Source organism: Nelumbo lutea, chromosome 4, assembly GCF_056320005.1.
Source record: "Nelumbo lutea isolate HS-2025 chromosome 4, American lotus-T2T, whole genome shotgun sequence".
In the NCBI taxonomy this organism is placed as follows: domain Eukaryota; kingdom Viridiplantae; phylum Streptophyta; class Magnoliopsida; order Proteales; family Nelumbonaceae; genus Nelumbo; species Nelumbo lutea.
The window spans coordinates 6,050,400-6,069,128 of record NC_142687.1 but is presented as its reverse complement, the minus strand read 5'-3'; the positions used below and the strand labels follow the sequence as shown (position 1 = coordinate 6,069,128).

At 34.1% G+C, this 18,729-nt stretch overlaps 1 protein-coding gene and 1 long non-coding RNA gene across 2 annotated transcripts in view; one reads left to right on the top strand and one right to left on the bottom strand.

The window, feature by feature from the left end:
- Nucleotides 1-4,318: 4,318 nt before the first annotated feature.
- LOC148853590 (uncharacterized) lies at nt 4,319-7,099 on the top strand. The gene is made up of 3 exons (XR_016112238.1): nt 4,319-4,552; nt 4,807-4,882; nt 6,831-7,099. It is a non-coding gene; the product is annotated as an uncharacterized LOC148853590 (long non-coding RNA).
- Nucleotides 7,100-12,342: 5,243 nt separating this feature from the next.
- Nucleotides 12,343-18,729, bottom strand: part of URE (urease) — a 47,302-nt gene continuing 40,915 nt past the window's right edge. Inside the window, exons 15-19 of the mRNA XM_088983387.1 lie at nt 16,047-16,211; nt 15,490-15,703; nt 13,303-13,437; nt 12,806-12,877; nt 12,343-12,635 (exon numbers count right to left, since the gene is read on the bottom strand). Coding sequence (XP_088839513.1) covers nt 12,414-12,635; nt 12,806-12,877; nt 13,303-13,437; nt 15,490-15,703; nt 16,047-16,211 — 808 coding nt within the window. The 3' untranslated portion in view covers nt 12,343-12,413. The remainder of the gene's footprint in view (nt 12,636-12,805; nt 12,878-13,302; nt 13,438-15,489; nt 15,704-16,046; nt 16,212-18,729) is intronic.

The window sequence follows — 18,729 nt, the reverse complement described above, 5'->3', positions numbered from 1 at the left end:
TTTTTACTTTTGCCCATGCCGGAGAGGTGACCGGGTCTTAAGCAGTAATGTGGCCCGTAGGCTTTTGGGAGTGACTCGTAGTCTACTCTTTTTTTACTTTTGCCCGTGCCGGAGAGGCGACTGGGTCTTAAGCAGTAATGTGGCCCGTAGGCTTTTGGGAGCGACTCGTAAGATGAGAACTATAAAGCGATAGCTTCAATTTCTAAAAAGTGATGACTTAGTTTTGGCAAGATGAGAACTTAGCTTTGGTAGGATGAGAACTTAGCTTTTTGTAGCGGGTTCCCACAGACGGCGCCAATTGATGTAACCATTTTCGGCCACGTACCAATGTTTTGTGATGTAAAATTTTTTGGCAAAGTACCTCGTTATTCGGCCCGGTGGTGGCGTACCTTAGTGACGAGTTACTTGGTGGCGAACTGCCTAGTGGCGAACTCCCTGGTGGCAAACTACCTGGGGGCGAACTGCCTTGGTGGCGAACTGCCTGGGGGCGAACTGCCTTGGTGGCGAACTGCCTGGGGGCGAACTGCCTTGGTGGCGAACTGCCTGGGGGCGAACTGCCTGGTGGCGAACTCCCTGGTGGCGAACTCCCTGGTGGCGAACTGCCTTGGTGGCGAACTGCCTGGGGGCGAACTGCTTGGGGGTGAACTGCCTGGTGGCGAACTCCCTGGTGGCAAACTCCCTGGTGGCGAACTGCCTAAGGGCGAACTACCTTGGAGGCTAACTCCCTGGTGGCGAACTGCCTAAGGGCGAACTGCCTTGGAGGCTAACTCCCTGGTGGCGAACTGCCTGGGGGCGAACTCCCTACTAGGCGGTCGATGCCTTAGAGAATGTTGGAGCTCCCTGGTGCGGCGCAATCCGACTGCCCTCAGCATGAGGCAGTCTTCTTTCCTTTGTAGGCTGCGGGAGATGAGGGACCTGCGAGAACTTCATCTTTTCCTCCTCTTTGTAGGTGGCAGGAGCTGAGAGACCTACGAGAACTCCATCTTTTCCTCCTCTTTGTAGGTGGCGGGAGCTAAGGGACCTCCGAGAACTCCTGCTCTCTAGCTCTCTCATATTATCTTCAAAGCTCTCTACAATATGGTCCAGGTCGGCCAGGTCGTGCACAGTTTGCGCAGGCCGCGCGCACCGTGCAGTTCGTGCGCGCCGCGCAGGCGCGCAGCCTAGACACTGACCCACCGGCCGTGCGGCCTAGATCAGGTCGCGCCAGGCCGGCTAGACAGGTGCCCGGGTGTGTCACCAACTTCGTAAATTTGTTGGTTGGGTGTTTTCCTAGTTGTCACGAGGTACCACGTGTCACAATTTTACTGGAGGGCCAAATCTGCCCTCATCACCTTCTGTTGCCAACTATTCACCCCACCTTTCATGTGGTTGTATGGATTCCACTTCCACCATGTAATTCAATAATTTATCCCGTAAAAACGATAAAAATTGATAAATCCACTGATTTGACTAGTGGTTTGGAGAAAATCGCCCTGGGCTCCACTAACAGACTTTATTTTTTTGATAAAAGATCTACCAAATTTAGAGATTGAATTTCCTAAAAGCAAAAAGTATGGAATGATTCTATACAATGGTTTGTGGATGTACATTTTTTACTTTATCACTGGTTTATTCACATTGGAGTATGAAGCAACAGTTATATAGAATTCATCATAGATTTTGCCTTCCATTATTGTTGGATAGGGATTGATTTTATGTGTTGATCTAAACTAGTAGATCCAAGACCCAAATCGATTTATAAAAATATATTATTTATATCTCTAATAAGATACCTAAAATTATCATTTATAAGGGCGGGACAAGATTTTTAAAAGGAGAGAATAAAAAATTAAGGGTTATTTTGCAAAGTAAATGAAGAAGATTTGATACATTTCTGTTTACTTATATTTTCATGATATTCTAGGTGGTGTTTGAATTTAATGCTGTTTTCTGAAGCATTTTTTGAGAAAATAATGCTACATTAGCCTGTAATGTTTTTAAAATCTAATCAGACAATGAATCGGTTAGGGGTCTGATTTTCGAATTAAATGGTTTGATCGTTCAAATTGAATAGACGGCCTGTTCTGACAAAAAATAAAAATAAAAAAAAAATGTCAAAACCGTTGAACGATTCAACTGCCCAGGTCAACGGTTTATTGACCAAATTAACATTTTTTGACAAATTCTTTTTTAGAGAAAAACGAAACTGATCATCTAACTGGTTTTTGATTTTTCTAGTCTTATTTTGAAAACCATGTTAGCATGTCGTTTTCTCATAAAATGTATGTTAATGTCATATAGAGGTTTTTCAATGCCATTTCAGAAAACATGAGACGATTTTTTCATACCACGCCTTTCCAAATTTTGAAAGTATGGTTTAAAGAAATGTTTTTTCCAAAACAAAGCGCATAACCACGTCTGATAAAAACAATTTCAGACGTGATGCTGATGTAGCACTATTTTTCGAAAAAAAAAAAGAACGGCATTCGTTCCAAACACCTACCTAAAGTGTCACGGATTTTGCCAGTTCGACTATAAAATTCGCAGGATATTATTTTACTTTGAGAGTTGAGAAAATTAAAAACTGGTGGATGGTGGGCCCATCATGATGCGCCACATCTGCTTGTGGACGGAGCGAGGCAGTTTGCCATGATGATTGATTGCTCCGCCTCCACTATTTGCAAGGAGATCAAATCAGCCCCCCAAACGTCGCAATCTGCTTGTGGACGGAGCGAGGCAGTTTGCCATGATGATTGATTGCTCCGCCTCCACTATTTGCAAGGAGATCAAATCAGCCCCCCAAACGTCGCACAGCACATTTTTGTAATATACGGAGAACATCTTTCGATGATGATATTATTATTTTTCGTTTTAATATAGAAATGGGATCTACTTATCACATATAGCGTCTTATACGCGTCTCACATGCACATCCAACCATCCATTCAAAACATTTTTCGTACCTATAAATCATTTTTCACAGAAAATGTTCCTAATGCACCATAGATGTGCATGTAAAGCACATGCGGATCCCATTCCCTCAATAAATAGGAGAGATGTGCTGTGAAACGTCGTGGGGTGCTGATTTAAATTCATCTGCAAATAGAACAACTGTGAAGTGTGAACCGTTTGGCCTTAAGAAGAGGGCAATTGATGTTGTACTTCAACCACGTGGTCCCACTCAAATGTGAAAAAGAAATCATCCAATACGTGCTAAATTATGAGTGACCACCTTAGGAGCATAATATGTCCGACTCAGACATAATTGCAGTTCTACCTCATTCTAAGTTATGCCCGAAAAAAAAGGAAGTTCCTGTCAGTACCTTGTATTTTAGAAATGTGTTAAGTCGGTCCTCGAATTTTAAAAGGCATCTCTGCAATATCCTGAACTTTTAAATTATGTCTAATAGGTCCTTAAGTTACTTGACTGTCAGTCAATATCATCACATTACATTAGGTGTATATTAAATAATTTCAAAATGATAAAATTACACTTTATGATATTTTTTTTACTATTTTACCTATTTCGCTTGAGTGTTAAGGTCTGCTATTGGACCAAGTACATTAGAATTGCATTAGACCTTTATTAATCATTGATGAGCTTTTCAGAAGTCATAACGTGCAGATGAAGAAGAAACATGAGAACTTGATAAACTCAATTGAGAAATAGGTAATGAAGGCTCATGTATTTTTGTCATTTACAGAACAACTTGTTGAGTTTTCGCCACAGTCACCACATCTGGAGCATCTCATTTCAAGGTGCTCAGCTCTTGAATTAGTTTATGTGAAAGTTGTAGAAAAAAAAAATAGATGACACCTAATGGGTACTTTTGTCATTTTATTTATTTGTTAACGTATGTTAATGGATAGAGAACTATTAGACATAATTTAAAAGTTTGAAATAGTGCAGAAACAAATTTTGAAGTTTGGGGACTCACTTGACACAACCCCTAAAGTACATGATACTGATCAGTAATTAAAAAAATAATCCACTCTAAATTATCACGTGGCATATATTTAGAATATCTAGATTCATCAATATTTAACCCCCTTAAAAAGAGTTCACCTAACCCTAAAAATCAGCAAACTCATATCTATTAAAGTAACCAAATCAGGCCAAGCTCCCTCCCAGTCAGACGTGGCAACCCTATTGTAAGACAACTGTCCTCTTAGTAATTTGCAAAGTCAAGAATAATCTGAGTAATGGCCTTGCAAATTTTATGATAAAAAGTAGACACGTGTCAACAATCTGAGAAGTGGCCATTCAATAACACAGCCCACCTCCCTGCAAAGCCATATGTCATTCGAACTCTTTTTTACAAAAAGTGAGGAGTGAAAAGCTCCCACTCTCTATCGTTTCCTAAAAAATAAAAAGGAGAATATGCAACATTTCAATTTTCATCTCTGAACGATATGCAACTTCATCCAAACGAATTGGCTATTTTTCGCACATTTAGAGAGGTTTGCATCTCTGAGAAGTCTGCAACTCACAGAAATCTACAACCTAGACAACTCTGCAATTTATACAAGTCTGCAACTTATAGAAGTTTGAACTTCAGTAATACTTCAATCGGTTAGTCTACTATATGCTCTATTTTTTTTTAGTCTTTTAGTAGTTATTTAATGTTAAATCGGTTAGCTCTGACCGAACTAGCTATCTTTCTACACATTTAGAGGGGTTTGCATCTCAGAGAACTCTGCAACTCAGAGAAATCTACAATCCAGAGATCTGAACTTCAGAAATCCTTCATTCGGTTAATCTATTATCCCAACTATTAATGTTTCTTCCCATTTAAATCTCATCTAACCGAACTTTCAATGTTTCAGAGCAGTCTGCATCTTCAGAGAACTCTGCAACTTATACAAGTCTGCAACTTATTGAACTTTAGTAATACTTCAATCGGTTAGTCTACTATATGCTCTATATTTTTTAGTTTTTTAGTAGCTATTTAATGTTAAATCGGTTAGATATTTTCAAGAGTTAGGGTTTAGTAAAATCAGTAAATTGGTTAGTTCTGTTCACCGGTGGCTGTTATCACAACTGATTTGTGTTTTCAATTTTTTTTTTCAATTTCTATTGTTATTTTCTTCTAATTTACGAATATCTAATGCATTTATGTGTTCAAATGGATGATAAATCACCCTTATTTGGCCTCTTGAAGGCGTCTGTATGGTTACTTTCGTCGCTCTGTCGAGTGAATGAAACCTTTGAGTCGGGAAGAAGAAGATGTTATGTGGATCAGAGTCGGGTCTGATCCAAACTGACACTTTGACTGTTCATTAATAATGACCCGGGTATTTTGAACCGGTTTAAATATAGGTATTTAAACCGAGTCAATTCCCAACAATTGTGGCTTATTAATTAAGGTATTTAATTCATTCAATTATTGCTTATTAATTAAGGTATTTAATTAATTACTACTACTTAAATACACATAACTAAATACTGATAATTAATAACGATTGTAATAATGCTAATCATTAATTCGGATTTAACCATTTAATGTTTATATTAATTCATAATTATATAAGTAATGAGAATTACTAATATTATAAGTATCAATTACTAATTATTAATATATTTTAAAAAATTTAGTTATAATTACTGCTAATTACAATTTAAAATTATTTCTTTACAATTTAATTACTGTTAATTGTTGTTAATTAATACTATCTTAATATTTTATTACCATTAAATTTAAAACCAATTTAAATATAATCACTGTTAATGCTTTTAATTACTAATAACGGATTTTCGGGTTGGACTCCTAATTAATCTGAATTCGTTTCTTACTGTTAAATACAGTAGTTATTTACTCTTAATTACTGTTAAATAATTCTGGTTTTTAATCAATATTGTTAATTATTTAAAAATATTATAATTATTAGATTGAATGTTAATTATTAAATATAATGTTATTTATTTAAAAATAACTATTGTTATTTATATTACTGTTAATTAATAAGTACATTGATTTAATTGTATTTATAGTAATTTATTAAATTATAGATAAACATTATTAAGTAATTAATTAATTAATATTATTATTAATTATAATTACTGATATTAAATAATCTTCATTATTTATCGATAATGTTTGTAATTATAAATCAGTAATTGACAATATTAATGAATCTGAATATTAATAATAAAAATAAATATAATATTAAAATTACCTATTGTAATATCAGTAATGGTAATAATAATATTTGAAAACAATAAATCAGCAAAAGTGTTTTTTTTTTAATAAATTGACCAAAATTATTGAAAATATCAAAATTAATGTCAATGTTAGAAAAATAAATTTAATTTTACTGAAATAAATTTTCCAATGAAAGGTTATCAATAATTTTTAATTATGAAATTTATATTTATTGATATTTTAATTAATTATTAATTTTTCACTAATAGTTAACAAAAATAACTGAACAGATTAATATATACTTATTGCTAAAAAAGTACTAATGGTTATTGAAATTACTTATTTTAATAATAATAATAATAATAATAATAATAATAATACACACATAATAAGAATTTAATATCAGTAAATAATATTAATAATAATATACTTATTATTATTATTGGTTTCATAATTATTAATATATTATTAATCTATGTTGCTCAATAAATACATGGAATAAAAAAAATATTCAAATTACCACTAAATGAATAAACTAAAACTCTATGAGTATTCTAATTGACTTGAATTTGACACATCAACATGCCCAAAATTATAATTTCAACCTACTCTCTCAATTCCCATAATTTAAGCATACCATTAGGTTATGTACAAGTTTTCCTACCTTTTTCTTAAAGATAATTTCTAACTACTTTATGTTCATCGCAGGAAGCTTATACTTAAAATACATAACCATGATTAACCAAAAGAAGTATTGGCACCTAACTTGGAGGTGACTTCCATTCTTCAGTTGGATGGGCTTTGGAGTCCCAATTATATTATCAATTAATTGTAGTCATACATGATGATGATTTGATTGTAGTCATATATTTTTCATCTCTTACATCAGATGATGGACGCATCCGCAAATGTTGTTTGGCATGGATTGTTTTTCTTAGACTTTGAATGATTTTCTTCCATCTTTGCCTCTTTGAATGGATATCATTTAAATGCTTTTTATCCATTCATATGTCCCTAAATATTAAGCAGTATTGGTGATATTGTTATAAACATCCATCTAATTTTACTATTTTATAAATATATTAGTGATTTCAAAGTTATTGATACTTTTTGGGGGGTGAGTTGCTCAACAAGACATTGATTTTTTATTGTTAAATAGTAAATTTCAAATTAAATGATGTTGTAGTTGCCCTTTACTTAGTATGGGGTCATTGTCTAGATAAAACATGGTAAGTCTCTTAAATCAAATAAAGAGCCTACCCTAAATGCCTATTATAAATAATTAAAAAATGAAATAAATCAAATTAAATCAAGTAATTACTTGCAGAAAATTACTGGATTAAATTATTTGATTAAGTAAATAATAATAACAATCAATTATTTATAGAAATAATTAATAACAATAACAATCATCAAGTACTTAATTAAATAAATAATAAAAAATGAAATAACAATCATCAGTTATCATTAATGTTTATTCAAAGCATGCTCCATAATAATTACCGAATACAGTAATTAAACCTTAAATAAGAATCAATATTTATTAACAGTCACTGAAGTTATTAAGCTAAATCATTAATGTTTATTCTTAAATGCAAAATATTTAAATTAACAAATCTATTTTAAGTAAATATTTAAATAATTACAAATTTAGCTATTATTATTACTATATACAAAAACTTTAAATTAAATACTAGAATAAATTAGTAATAATAAATAAGAATGGTTAAATTAAAATAATAAATGGTTCAAGCTGAATTTAATGACCTGTATAATTTTACGGGCTCGACATTTAAGGGTCAATTTATATGGACCCATACTTAATACGGGGTCATTCACTAATTTGTTTATAATAAATAAAGAAAATAGTCTAAGCAACGAGATGAATAAAAGTTGCCTCAACTTTTAAGTCAAGGATCTTGTTTTGAGGCTAGGGCCCATGCCAAGAGCTTGGGTGCGTAGACTTTCTAATAGCATAAGACTCTACTTTCTAGATTCCTTTTAACACGAGAAGAATGTCTAGTTTGGTCACTATAGACTGAAAATAATAAAAAAAAAGCAGCATAAATAATTCATATTTGGTACCTAATTGGTTGTTCAGTTTTTATCATTATCACATCAACTTCGTAGATACTATACATATTGTGTTCAATATGTTTTCATGATTTAAAATTTGTGTACATGGAATTTTTCTGTGTTTTGGTATGATAAAGAGTAAGAGAGAAATAGAAAGTTGAGGGTAAGTATTCTCCTTATATTTTTTATCAATTTTCTGATTTTTTTGTCTATTAACCTGAATATAGCCTTAGTTTTTGTTTTTGATTCATTTATGTTCTATCAAACCAGATAAATAGTTCAGGTTATATATGATATATCTCATTCTTAGGTTGTGTTTGGTATTATTGTTGTTTCTACCTCAAATGTTTGGGTTTGATCTATATATACAAATTAAATTGATGAGAAATATATGTCATCACATCAGGTAGACATATATGGGACCAAATACAACCTTACATTATCATGCCATAAAGATTTTCTATAAGTTATTATTTTTTTTTTTTATCTTTTCCTATTACTTCATATCTATTTTCTTCTTTTATTAACAGTTTCATCTTTGTATCCCACCTTACTTCGTCCCACTTTGCGCCTGGCACACCCCACTATTTAAAGGTTGAAGCGGCACCAGGTATAGTTGGCTGGGTTGGATTAAGCCCAACCTGTATATTAGACCTGTTGACATCCCTGACCCCATTAATTTGAGTCAAGCCTTTGTGTGTGGGTAGATGGGGGTGGGCGGCTATAAAAGGGCCTTATTTCACTCTGTTATGATTGCGCGAAAGCGTTTGATCACCTCTTGTTTTTCATATCTAAAACCTAAGTTTTAACCTTTGGCTCATTGGAGTATAAATACAAATATATGGAGTGTAAAACCTTACATTTTGTATGTATTTATAATGTATAAATTTGTATTTATATTCCTTCTAAACTGAGCCTTAAACCCTAAACCAACGTCTAAATCGTAAATGGATCGGATGCATGTCCTCCAATCGGATAAGATTCAAATATTTCCTAGCCACAAACGGGTTCTGTAGAGGAAATTCTTTTTGTTAGATGTTGGCACGATGTATTGTGATTCAACGTACAATTCATTAACTGAATTGAGTATACTAAAATCATAGTTAACTAGTTAACTGAGAATGTGGACCATCATTTCAAAATGCAAAATGAGTACTAATTGAAGTGGCCCATTTGCTAGGTAATTTCAGTTCAAGTGGGTGGGGAATGAGGATATCTGGAATCTGGATATGCCTTTGTTTAGGGCCTTCAGGCAATGTCCCGGCTTGTACTCGGCAGGCAATCAAGGCTGATGCTGCCCCTGCACTGGTGTTGCTTGAGCTTGAACGTTGAATTTAGCTTTTCGAAGAACTAAGGTCCTGTTTAGTTCACGGGAATAGGGGTTTGGAATCTGACTGCTAGGTTGGACAGAGTTGGGATCCCATTCTCATTCCTAGTGGATTGACATTCAGATGAAGAATACTGATTTATTATTATTATATATATGTATGGGTTCATTGACCAAACCAAGCCCGGCCCATACCCAAGCACCAAACCTGAGTGCATCAAATTAAAATGCGGGGTGGGAAGATCGGGCTTGAACTCGGGTTCAATCCGAGCTTGGGCCTTAAGCCCAATTTTTAGGGTTGGGCCCAGGTTGACCATAAACCCAGCCCAACCTGCTTGACTTGCACCCCTGCCATGAATAGGTCAACTAGTCTATATATATACTAAAGTAGAAGCATGTCACGTTAGATAGCCTAAGCTTTCTCCCTTATACTAACAACTCTCAAACCCTCTTCATTTTAGCCTTCATTGCTCCCTCATGAAGCCACTTCATCACTCCCTTCTCCCTCTCTCATAATGACACCTCATTAGACCTAGCCCAACCCTCTTTCCTCTATGTTTATCCCTTTTCTCCTTTGGATACCCCTTCCTAAATCTATTCCTAAAATCTTTCTACGAAAATATAATCTAATATAGCCAAGTTGCACCGGTATCCCCCACATTCTCCTAAATTATTTATAATTCTTATTTATCTCCTAAATTATCTCTAATTTAATAGAGTTTTTTTCCTAAATTATCTTTAATTCCTATTTATCCTCTCCCCCACTTTTTATTTATATCTATCTAAAGAACGTTTGAATTAAAAAATTAAGAATTATTATATATAAAATAATAATTACAATTATTAATGTACTAATAATAAAAATATTATTTCACTTATATCAATTAATAATTCTATAAAATGATTTTCAGAAATTTAATATTTATTAATAATAATTTTAAAATATTAATTTATATATACTAAATTTTATATTTATTATATTTTTAATAATTGTTTATTATATTTTTGTGATAAATAAATTTTCAATAATTATGTATAAATTTATTTTTGTTTTGTTATTTAATAGATACCTTTTAGTAATTATTGGAGATTAAACTATTGTTATTTATTAGAGATTAGACTATTAGTTTTAGTTGCAGGCTGTTTAGCCAACCAAATTGACTTGATCAGGTTGGGGAGTTCCACCTAACATCAACCAACCACTAGTGAAAATTAGCCAACTCAGGTTATATCAATTTGGGTAAATTTTCGATTTGGTTAATTGGTTTAAAAGATTTAAACTTAAAAAATTAAATAAAAAAATTACAATGATATTATTAAAAAATAAATTAAACATTTTAAATTTACAATATAAAATATTTTAGACTAAGAAATATGAAAAAATTTTCAATTGTCGATTTACAAATAGCCAAACCGAAATTGACTTGACCTGGTTAGGTTAGAAGATTGCTACACCAAAACCCACCAGAAATACTAGAAAACCTACCAACTCGAGTCGAGTTGGATCGTGTTGGTAAGCTTAGTTGGTTTCACCAGTTTAATGAACAACCCTAACTGAAATTAATAATTATTATTTTTTATTATAAAAATTTATTAAAAATAATATATAAAATATAACTAATTATTATTTATTTAAAAAGTTAAAATAGAAAAGAATTGTCCACTCTTATACACTACACTTCTATTGTTTAGCTTTTTCTTTAACAAAACTTGTGTATTGCATGACTCCATGCTAGTTGATAATTTATAGTTTTTTTTTTTCAAAATTTAAAACTAATTAGGCTTAGACATTAAATACAAAAACCATGTCTTTTCCCCATTGATTTATGACACAAACAACCAAACATTCACCCGTGAAACATAAAAATGAATTCGACCAATCCGTTTAGTTGATTCATCAAACTTCTTGACCACCTGTATTTTTTTTTTCTTGTGTTTTTAACCATTTCCTTCCATCATTCAACTTTTATGCAATTTTTTTGTGTATTATGTAATATAATCATAGAAAACAAATTGTTCTTAATTGGGGCCATGAGGTCTAACCCGATAGAAATAATTATAATTAACAACCATATAATTTAACAATAAATTATTTATTTGTTAAAAGTATACGGTACACTACGAGAAAAATATGCATATACATTAATTGGTTCAAAAACAATCAAAACCAATGTTGACTCATTTTTATCATGGCATAATATCAAAAACAAGAACCGACCCAATTATAACCGGGACAGGTCTGGACCCTATATGAATAGGTTAAGTTTAGTTCTGTCGGGGGCTCAGGGCTGCCCAGCCCATTATTCACCCTAAATTGTATGATTACCAGATAGACATAATGTCCATACTTGCTTTGGCCTCACGCGAGACAATTAATTCTCCCAAAATTTTAATTCATAAACCCAATCATTCTTCTCTCCACGCCCTCCTTCCTCGTGCACGTCCCATTCAACTAGAGTAGAGTAGATAAAAGGAAAACTAGTGCAATTGTGCAAATCAGGTACCCGACTGAAGTATTTACACAGCTCTATATAGGGGCCCATTCATTTTTTAACAAATCATAAACCCAAGCCCGCCCAAGTTGAACTCCAAAACTTGACCACTCCTTCCCTCGTAGACCTGTTCATGGGCCGGGCTCGGGTTTAGCTTTTGGTAAAATTTGAATGGGCCCGGCCCGAAACCTGACCAGTGAACAGCTGTAAGCTCCTCTTCCTCTTCCACCATTGACTGGCAATGAAAGAATGGACCCTGGAGTCCAGTCCAAACCACGCAGTTGGTGAATAGAGAAAATATAGTTGGGATAGATAACACAGAATGGAATGGAGAATTTCGAGCATTGGTTAGTTATTCATTAGCTTTGGCTGTTGTAAGCAGTTTGAGAAATAAAATTAAAAGAGGAAGTAATTCCTGGACAGAGGAACCGTGGTGGCTGCAGTGCAGGTGAGTACCTCGCCGTCTGCTGTCACGGTGTACTTCTCCGGGTCCACATCTATTACTGGAAGTGCGCTATTGAGCTTCATGTCCAGTTTTGTGAGCCTCCGCACATTGCCCACGGCTACCACCCTCTTCTTCAGTCCGTACTCTTTTTCTATTCCGGCGTCCTTAGCAGCCTATTAACCAGAAACAACAATTTTCAGTTAGTCCAACGTGAATAATAAAATAGTAACAGGTGGTAGCTCCTTGTAGACTCGGATTTCCTGCCCAAAAAAATCCTACCCACGTCTGCCCATATGACACTACAGCTGTACATTGGAATGCAATGGAAGAGAGAGGAGCATGCCTTGCTGACGAATGCAATGGAATTTGAGCTTCCAGCCTTGCCAAATGCCCCAAACATGGGCCTCATCATCACCTGCAACCACCAATGCTTCACTTAACTATTTTGGACAACTTTGATTCATTGTATTTGTGTGTGTGTGGACCTGTTTGTGAGAAAGGGGGATAGAATTATGGAGAATTATTCAATCTAATGATATACCAGACCCGTAATAGTAACCATTACATGAATTGAATCCCATGTAGGAGACCTCCACCATTAAATATTAATTCAATCAGATAATACCAAGCACCCAAAGGATAAGATAAAAACATAATTTTGTAGCATTCTCCATAATTAATTTTCTGTTGAAAGGACGGTCTCTGTCCTCCTGCACAGATTCAAGAATTTCTTTTTCTTTTTTGGGTAGAAGGATCAAGATTTTCAGAATTTTATAATATTTTATCCAATGAGCTAGATATATTTCTTAAACAAATAAAACTGAGTAAAATAAGTTTTACCGGTTGAGGAGTGGGGATGCTTGCATTTGGATCACCCATATTAGCCCAAGCAATTGCACCACCTTTGATCACCATTTCTGGTTTTGCTCCGAAAAATGAAGGCTTCCATAGAACAAGATCCGCTAACTTCCCAGCCTGGAAATAAAAATATATCCAGAAAAGTATTAAATATTTTCTTTGTTGTCTTTATTAAGTCATTGTTTCAAATGTTGTAAAGATTGGACTTAAAATTAAACAAATGACCAAATATATTATAGAAGGGCAAAACAAATCATAAATCGTACCATATACTATAAAATATGTTCTTTTTCGTAAGAATTTTGTCAAAAGCATCATGCATGCCTTACCCATTGTTAAATTATTAGTGCTTAAATCATTTCTTACCACTTTGAACCATGTCCTTTTTGTCTACCCCTACCCCTCCCCCCCAGTCGGGATAAGTTTGGATGATGATAATCAAGTTTGACTTTTACCAACATAATGAGCAAAAGAATGTATAATCAAGTTCCGCTTTTTACCAACATAAAATGGAATTCCGATTAGCTGAACGCGATGGCTGTTCAGCAGGCTGTGGAACCAATGATGAGGTTCCATGCCAGTAATAAATTCATGGGCCCCACTGTAAAAGGTGCAGGCCCCATGTATTTAAATACTGGTGTGGAACCTTATCATTAGTTCCACAGCCTGCTGAACAGCCATCACATTCAGCCAAACCTTGCTCCATAAAATGGCTCATTGACCTAATGTTTTAAAACAACTCAAGTAAGTCTTTTTCTAGCAATGTATTTTAAAATAGAAGACCTTGGAAAAAGTTAAGAAAAAAGGGAATATAAGTAATCAAGTTCCAGTGAATTGACTCAAATCACATGAATTTAATAAATAATTAAGATACATTATTTGACTTTAAGTTTTCCTTTTTCTTTTTCAGAAATCCGATTATAAGATTCAAATTCGTGCCCTTGGGGTTCATGATTTAATTGTGACCATAAAGTTTTGAAAATATTGATATGGTTGGGCAAACAATACTAATGCAAATCAAGAAAAGCGACCAAGAATGCTGATAAAAAAAGAGAAGTGACCGAGAAAACTGACATGCTTTGAACAAGACCCTGCTAACAAACCCAAGTTCCTCAAGGTATGCAACAAGTCTCCATTCAAGTGAAAAGATGGACAAGATCAAGTCCATACTTTTCCATGTGATGGACGTATGGTTTACAGAGATGGGAAGAAAGACTTGTTCACCATGGTCATGTTCACAAAAGATCTAGTCCCGTTTGACATATTCAAAGGTGTACCTTTTTCAAGAAAATCAACTCAACTCAACCAAGCCTGTCCCAATTATATTGGGTCAGTTACATGAATCCTGTTCCTCCATTTCACTCTGTTCAGTGCCATATCCATTGGTGAATTATGGGCCCTTAAATCATTTCTCACTACTTCAACCCATGTCCTTTTTGGTCTGCCCCTAGCCTTTTTTGGACTTCAACTTGTAATAGATCACATCTTCACACTGGTTCTGTAGATGGTCTTCTTTGCATCTGCTAAACCATCTTAGTCTACTTAACCTCATTTTAATTACCCTTTTGTTTTATCAAAGGAAAAATATGGTGATATTTTGATTTGGTTATCATCAAATTTTTCATTTTTTACTTTATGCACATATGCATCTGCACCCACAAACTCAGTCATAGTACTGAACCAACATTTCCGGGTGAACAAGTTAATGGTTAAATTATTTAAATATTCCAAAAATACATGTACCTTTATTTCTTGAATATCAAGACACTAACAAAATGGAATGGAAAGAAGAAAGAAATAAACTGATTGTTAGAAATTTTCATCAGAATGAGATTTATGGCTATGAACTTCATATGCACCACTCAATAATCCAACCTAAGTGGATATTCCTTCTCAAAGGTATACATAATTTATCCAGTCATGTTAATTATTCTAGAAATCCCAAAATAGGGAAAAGCAAAACTGTCAAAAATAAAAAGCTATCAAGTAGATGTATTTAGAGAAATTCTAGGTAGAACCAAATGAATTGGGAATACCAACTGCATCTTTGTGTGTTTTATGCACTCTGTTTAGATAGTCATTGATGTCCTTGAGATATACTAAAAATTCAGAACTTCAAATGTAACAGAAACAAATTCATTATAATTTACAAGATTGAAATTATCATACCTCAACTGAACCAACATATTCAGAAAATCCATTAGCTATTGCAGGATTTATGGTGTACTTTGCAATGTATCGTTTGATTCGGAAGTTGTCATTAAGTGTGTCACTTTGATCAATTGATCCTCTTTGTGCCTTCATTTTGTGAGCGGTTTGCCATGTCCTGGTTATAACCTGGGTACAAAGAGCATTGACTCGACTTAAGCACAAAAAATTCCAAAATAAGTTTTGCATTCATAACAAGTGCATCTTCAGAGGATGCAATCACCAGTTAACTTTTATTTTTGGCCCCTATATTCTAAGGAGTATCTAAATTTATAAAGACAAAAAATATACCAATAGAAATTGAGTGATTTAACCTTAAAATTTCCATTAGAAAACAACATTTCCGTGATTCATTGATAATCTTTCTTAACCTTTTTTGAACAACAATATTATGGCTTGTTGGTGGGTTCTGATTGTTGTTCCTTGTCCCAAATAGTATAGGGGAATGAGGTTCTTGTGTCTTTATTTCAATAGAATATATTTTATTATTGATCCAATAGAAAATAGGGAGAATTCACAAGCAAATCAATATTTCCTCTTCTTTTTCCCTTACCAACATATCAAGGTGCTCATCTACAGTATTGGTTGTAAATGGTCGTGTTGGGTTTGTTGATGAGGGCAAGACATTCTTCAGACCACACACTTTGATAATATCTGGAGCATGACCACCACCTGCACCTTCACTGTTGAACAAAATATTAAAAAGAATGCTTTGAAGAGTTAAACCAAAATGGCCTCATTTTTGGAAATACCTCAGACTTCACTGCTGAAGTTTTTTATTTTTTATTTTTGCATAAAATTCAAAAAATGTTTACATAAAAAGGGATTATAAGGTTGAATCAAATTCTCCACAGGAAAATGTGATATTTATGCTATCGAGAAAAATCCATCCATGCAATTATGGTCTAAAATGTCAAATATTTGCTAACATTTTCATGAAATGCTTCCATTCCCATGGGTACGGACACAAACATTATTGGAATCAACATATTCCCTGGTGAAAACTACTGGCACCATGTGAAGTGCACGAGATGGTATTATAACATAAGTTGGAAATAATGCTGCAGATATGTGCAGTAGCAGTATTATGACCCACCCAATATACATGATTATTACCTTGAGAGTCAACTTAAAGTTCTTTTCATACATGAAGTTAAGCTTTAGCTTTTGTTTGCATAATAAATTATTTTGTTGATCTATCAGAATCAATTGCACTTTCTATCAAGTGGAGTAAACCAATCTACTCACCTTACAAATTATAATCATATGAGTGAAAGGTTTAAATGATAAAAAATGATTTCTAGTTGTTCAAAAGGTGAGATTCAACAGCAATTAAATTAAAACTTGGTTTCGTCATGATTGATCAATCATATAAATAACAAAAGACCTTAAGCTTCCTAGAGAATTGGAGATCTGTAGTCCCAAGAGAGGGAAAGCCAAAAAATACAAACCCTTGGCAAAAGAGAAATGGTAAAAGGTTTCTATTATGCAGTCAGAATGAAGTGGAATAGTGGATTGCCCACAATGTAATCAATAGCATTAACAAGGAGCTCCCCAGGTAAAATCTCAATCCAGTTTGATGTTTATGATGGTCTGGATCCACTAAATGTATTTCAATTTTCAATTGACTGCATGATTCATATCAGTAAATCATCCCAAATAGATTAGCAATAAATTCTATAATCCATGCTCTAGTAAAATCTATGCTTTTCTTCATAATGGAGTGACCAATAAGAGCCTTGCATAAAATCATCCATGCAACCTGCTGATATCAGCAGGTGTCCTGTGCTAAGGTCAGTATCAGTTTTACAGAACCTACTATAACAATAACAACACCAACACCACCAACAACAATGATAATAACAGGGGGGGGAGGGAAGATGAATGTTTACAGAGACAAAAATTGGTTTTGCAGACTATTCTGAACTATTTGTACTTAAGGCTGTGTTTGGTGTGCAAATGCTGAGCTGAAGTGAATTTGCACTCCGGTTCAGTTTTGCAGGAATTTGGTAAGAAAACATTTTTGTATTGAAAATGACAACAGATTTGTTTTTTTTTTTTTTCTGACATGTTTGCATCCAAAACAAGAGCAAAGTTTGCTTCTAAATGCCTGCATCCAAAGTTGATCAATGTAAAAAAGGTACATTCCAGTCTTGGAATTCGTGTCTGTACCCAAATACTATCACAACCATTGGTAAGAATACAAAATTTGTCAATGCAAAACCAAACCAAGCTTATTTTTATGAACTGTACATGTTTTCAATTGCACTCTTACCAAATGCATCCTAATGTAAAAAGATGAGAAATTACAAAACTGTCCCTTTCATAATTATATTGTGTTGATACTACTCCCATCCAAGTTGTCTCAGACCCACAGTATTGCAAGCCTAGCTGAACTCATTTGGGTCTAGTGCAAGCCTTAGTTGCATAATAAAATAAACTGTATTGCCATTGATCAATGATCATGCATGCAACAAAGAAACAGAACTCCATGGTGTTAGAATATAATAGTAGCACCCCACAAATCTGTTTCAGCTTTAAACAAGCTGTACATATAAAATACATAAACTCATTGAAGACTGTAGATGTTCAAGACTGCTATCAGTCTTGATCACTAAGAAACTTCAGGTTCGAAGAGAAGAGAAAGTGAAGAAGAAGGAGAAAGAGTGGTGAGAGAGCAGTAGAACACAGTTTTGAGGAGAACAGAATCTGAAATATTCTGCTGAAGCCACTTCAATTTAATATTTATATGTTATGCTAGTTAAATGAAAGGACACATCTGCCCTTGGTGTTTACATCATAACACATAACAATATAAAACTGAAAAGTAAATAACAACTAGAATACCAGAATCATAAATCGACCACAGCTGTGACTAGGTACATTCTACCCTACAGACAGAGTGGGACCACAACTGTGGGGCCCACATCAATGTTTCTTGATACGGCTTTAGTGAGGATGTCCGCTAATTGCATACTGGATGTGATGTAAGGGAGACATACTTCTTGAAATGAGACCCTCTCTCGTACAAAATGCCGGTCAACTTCAATGTGTTTGGTTCTGTCATGCTGCACTGGATTATGTGCTATATTAATGGCTGCTTGATTATCACAATACAGCATCAAGGGCTTCTCATACTCAATGCCCAACTCCTCAAGTAGAGATCTTAGCCATAGGATTTCAGCCACTCCGTTGGCCATG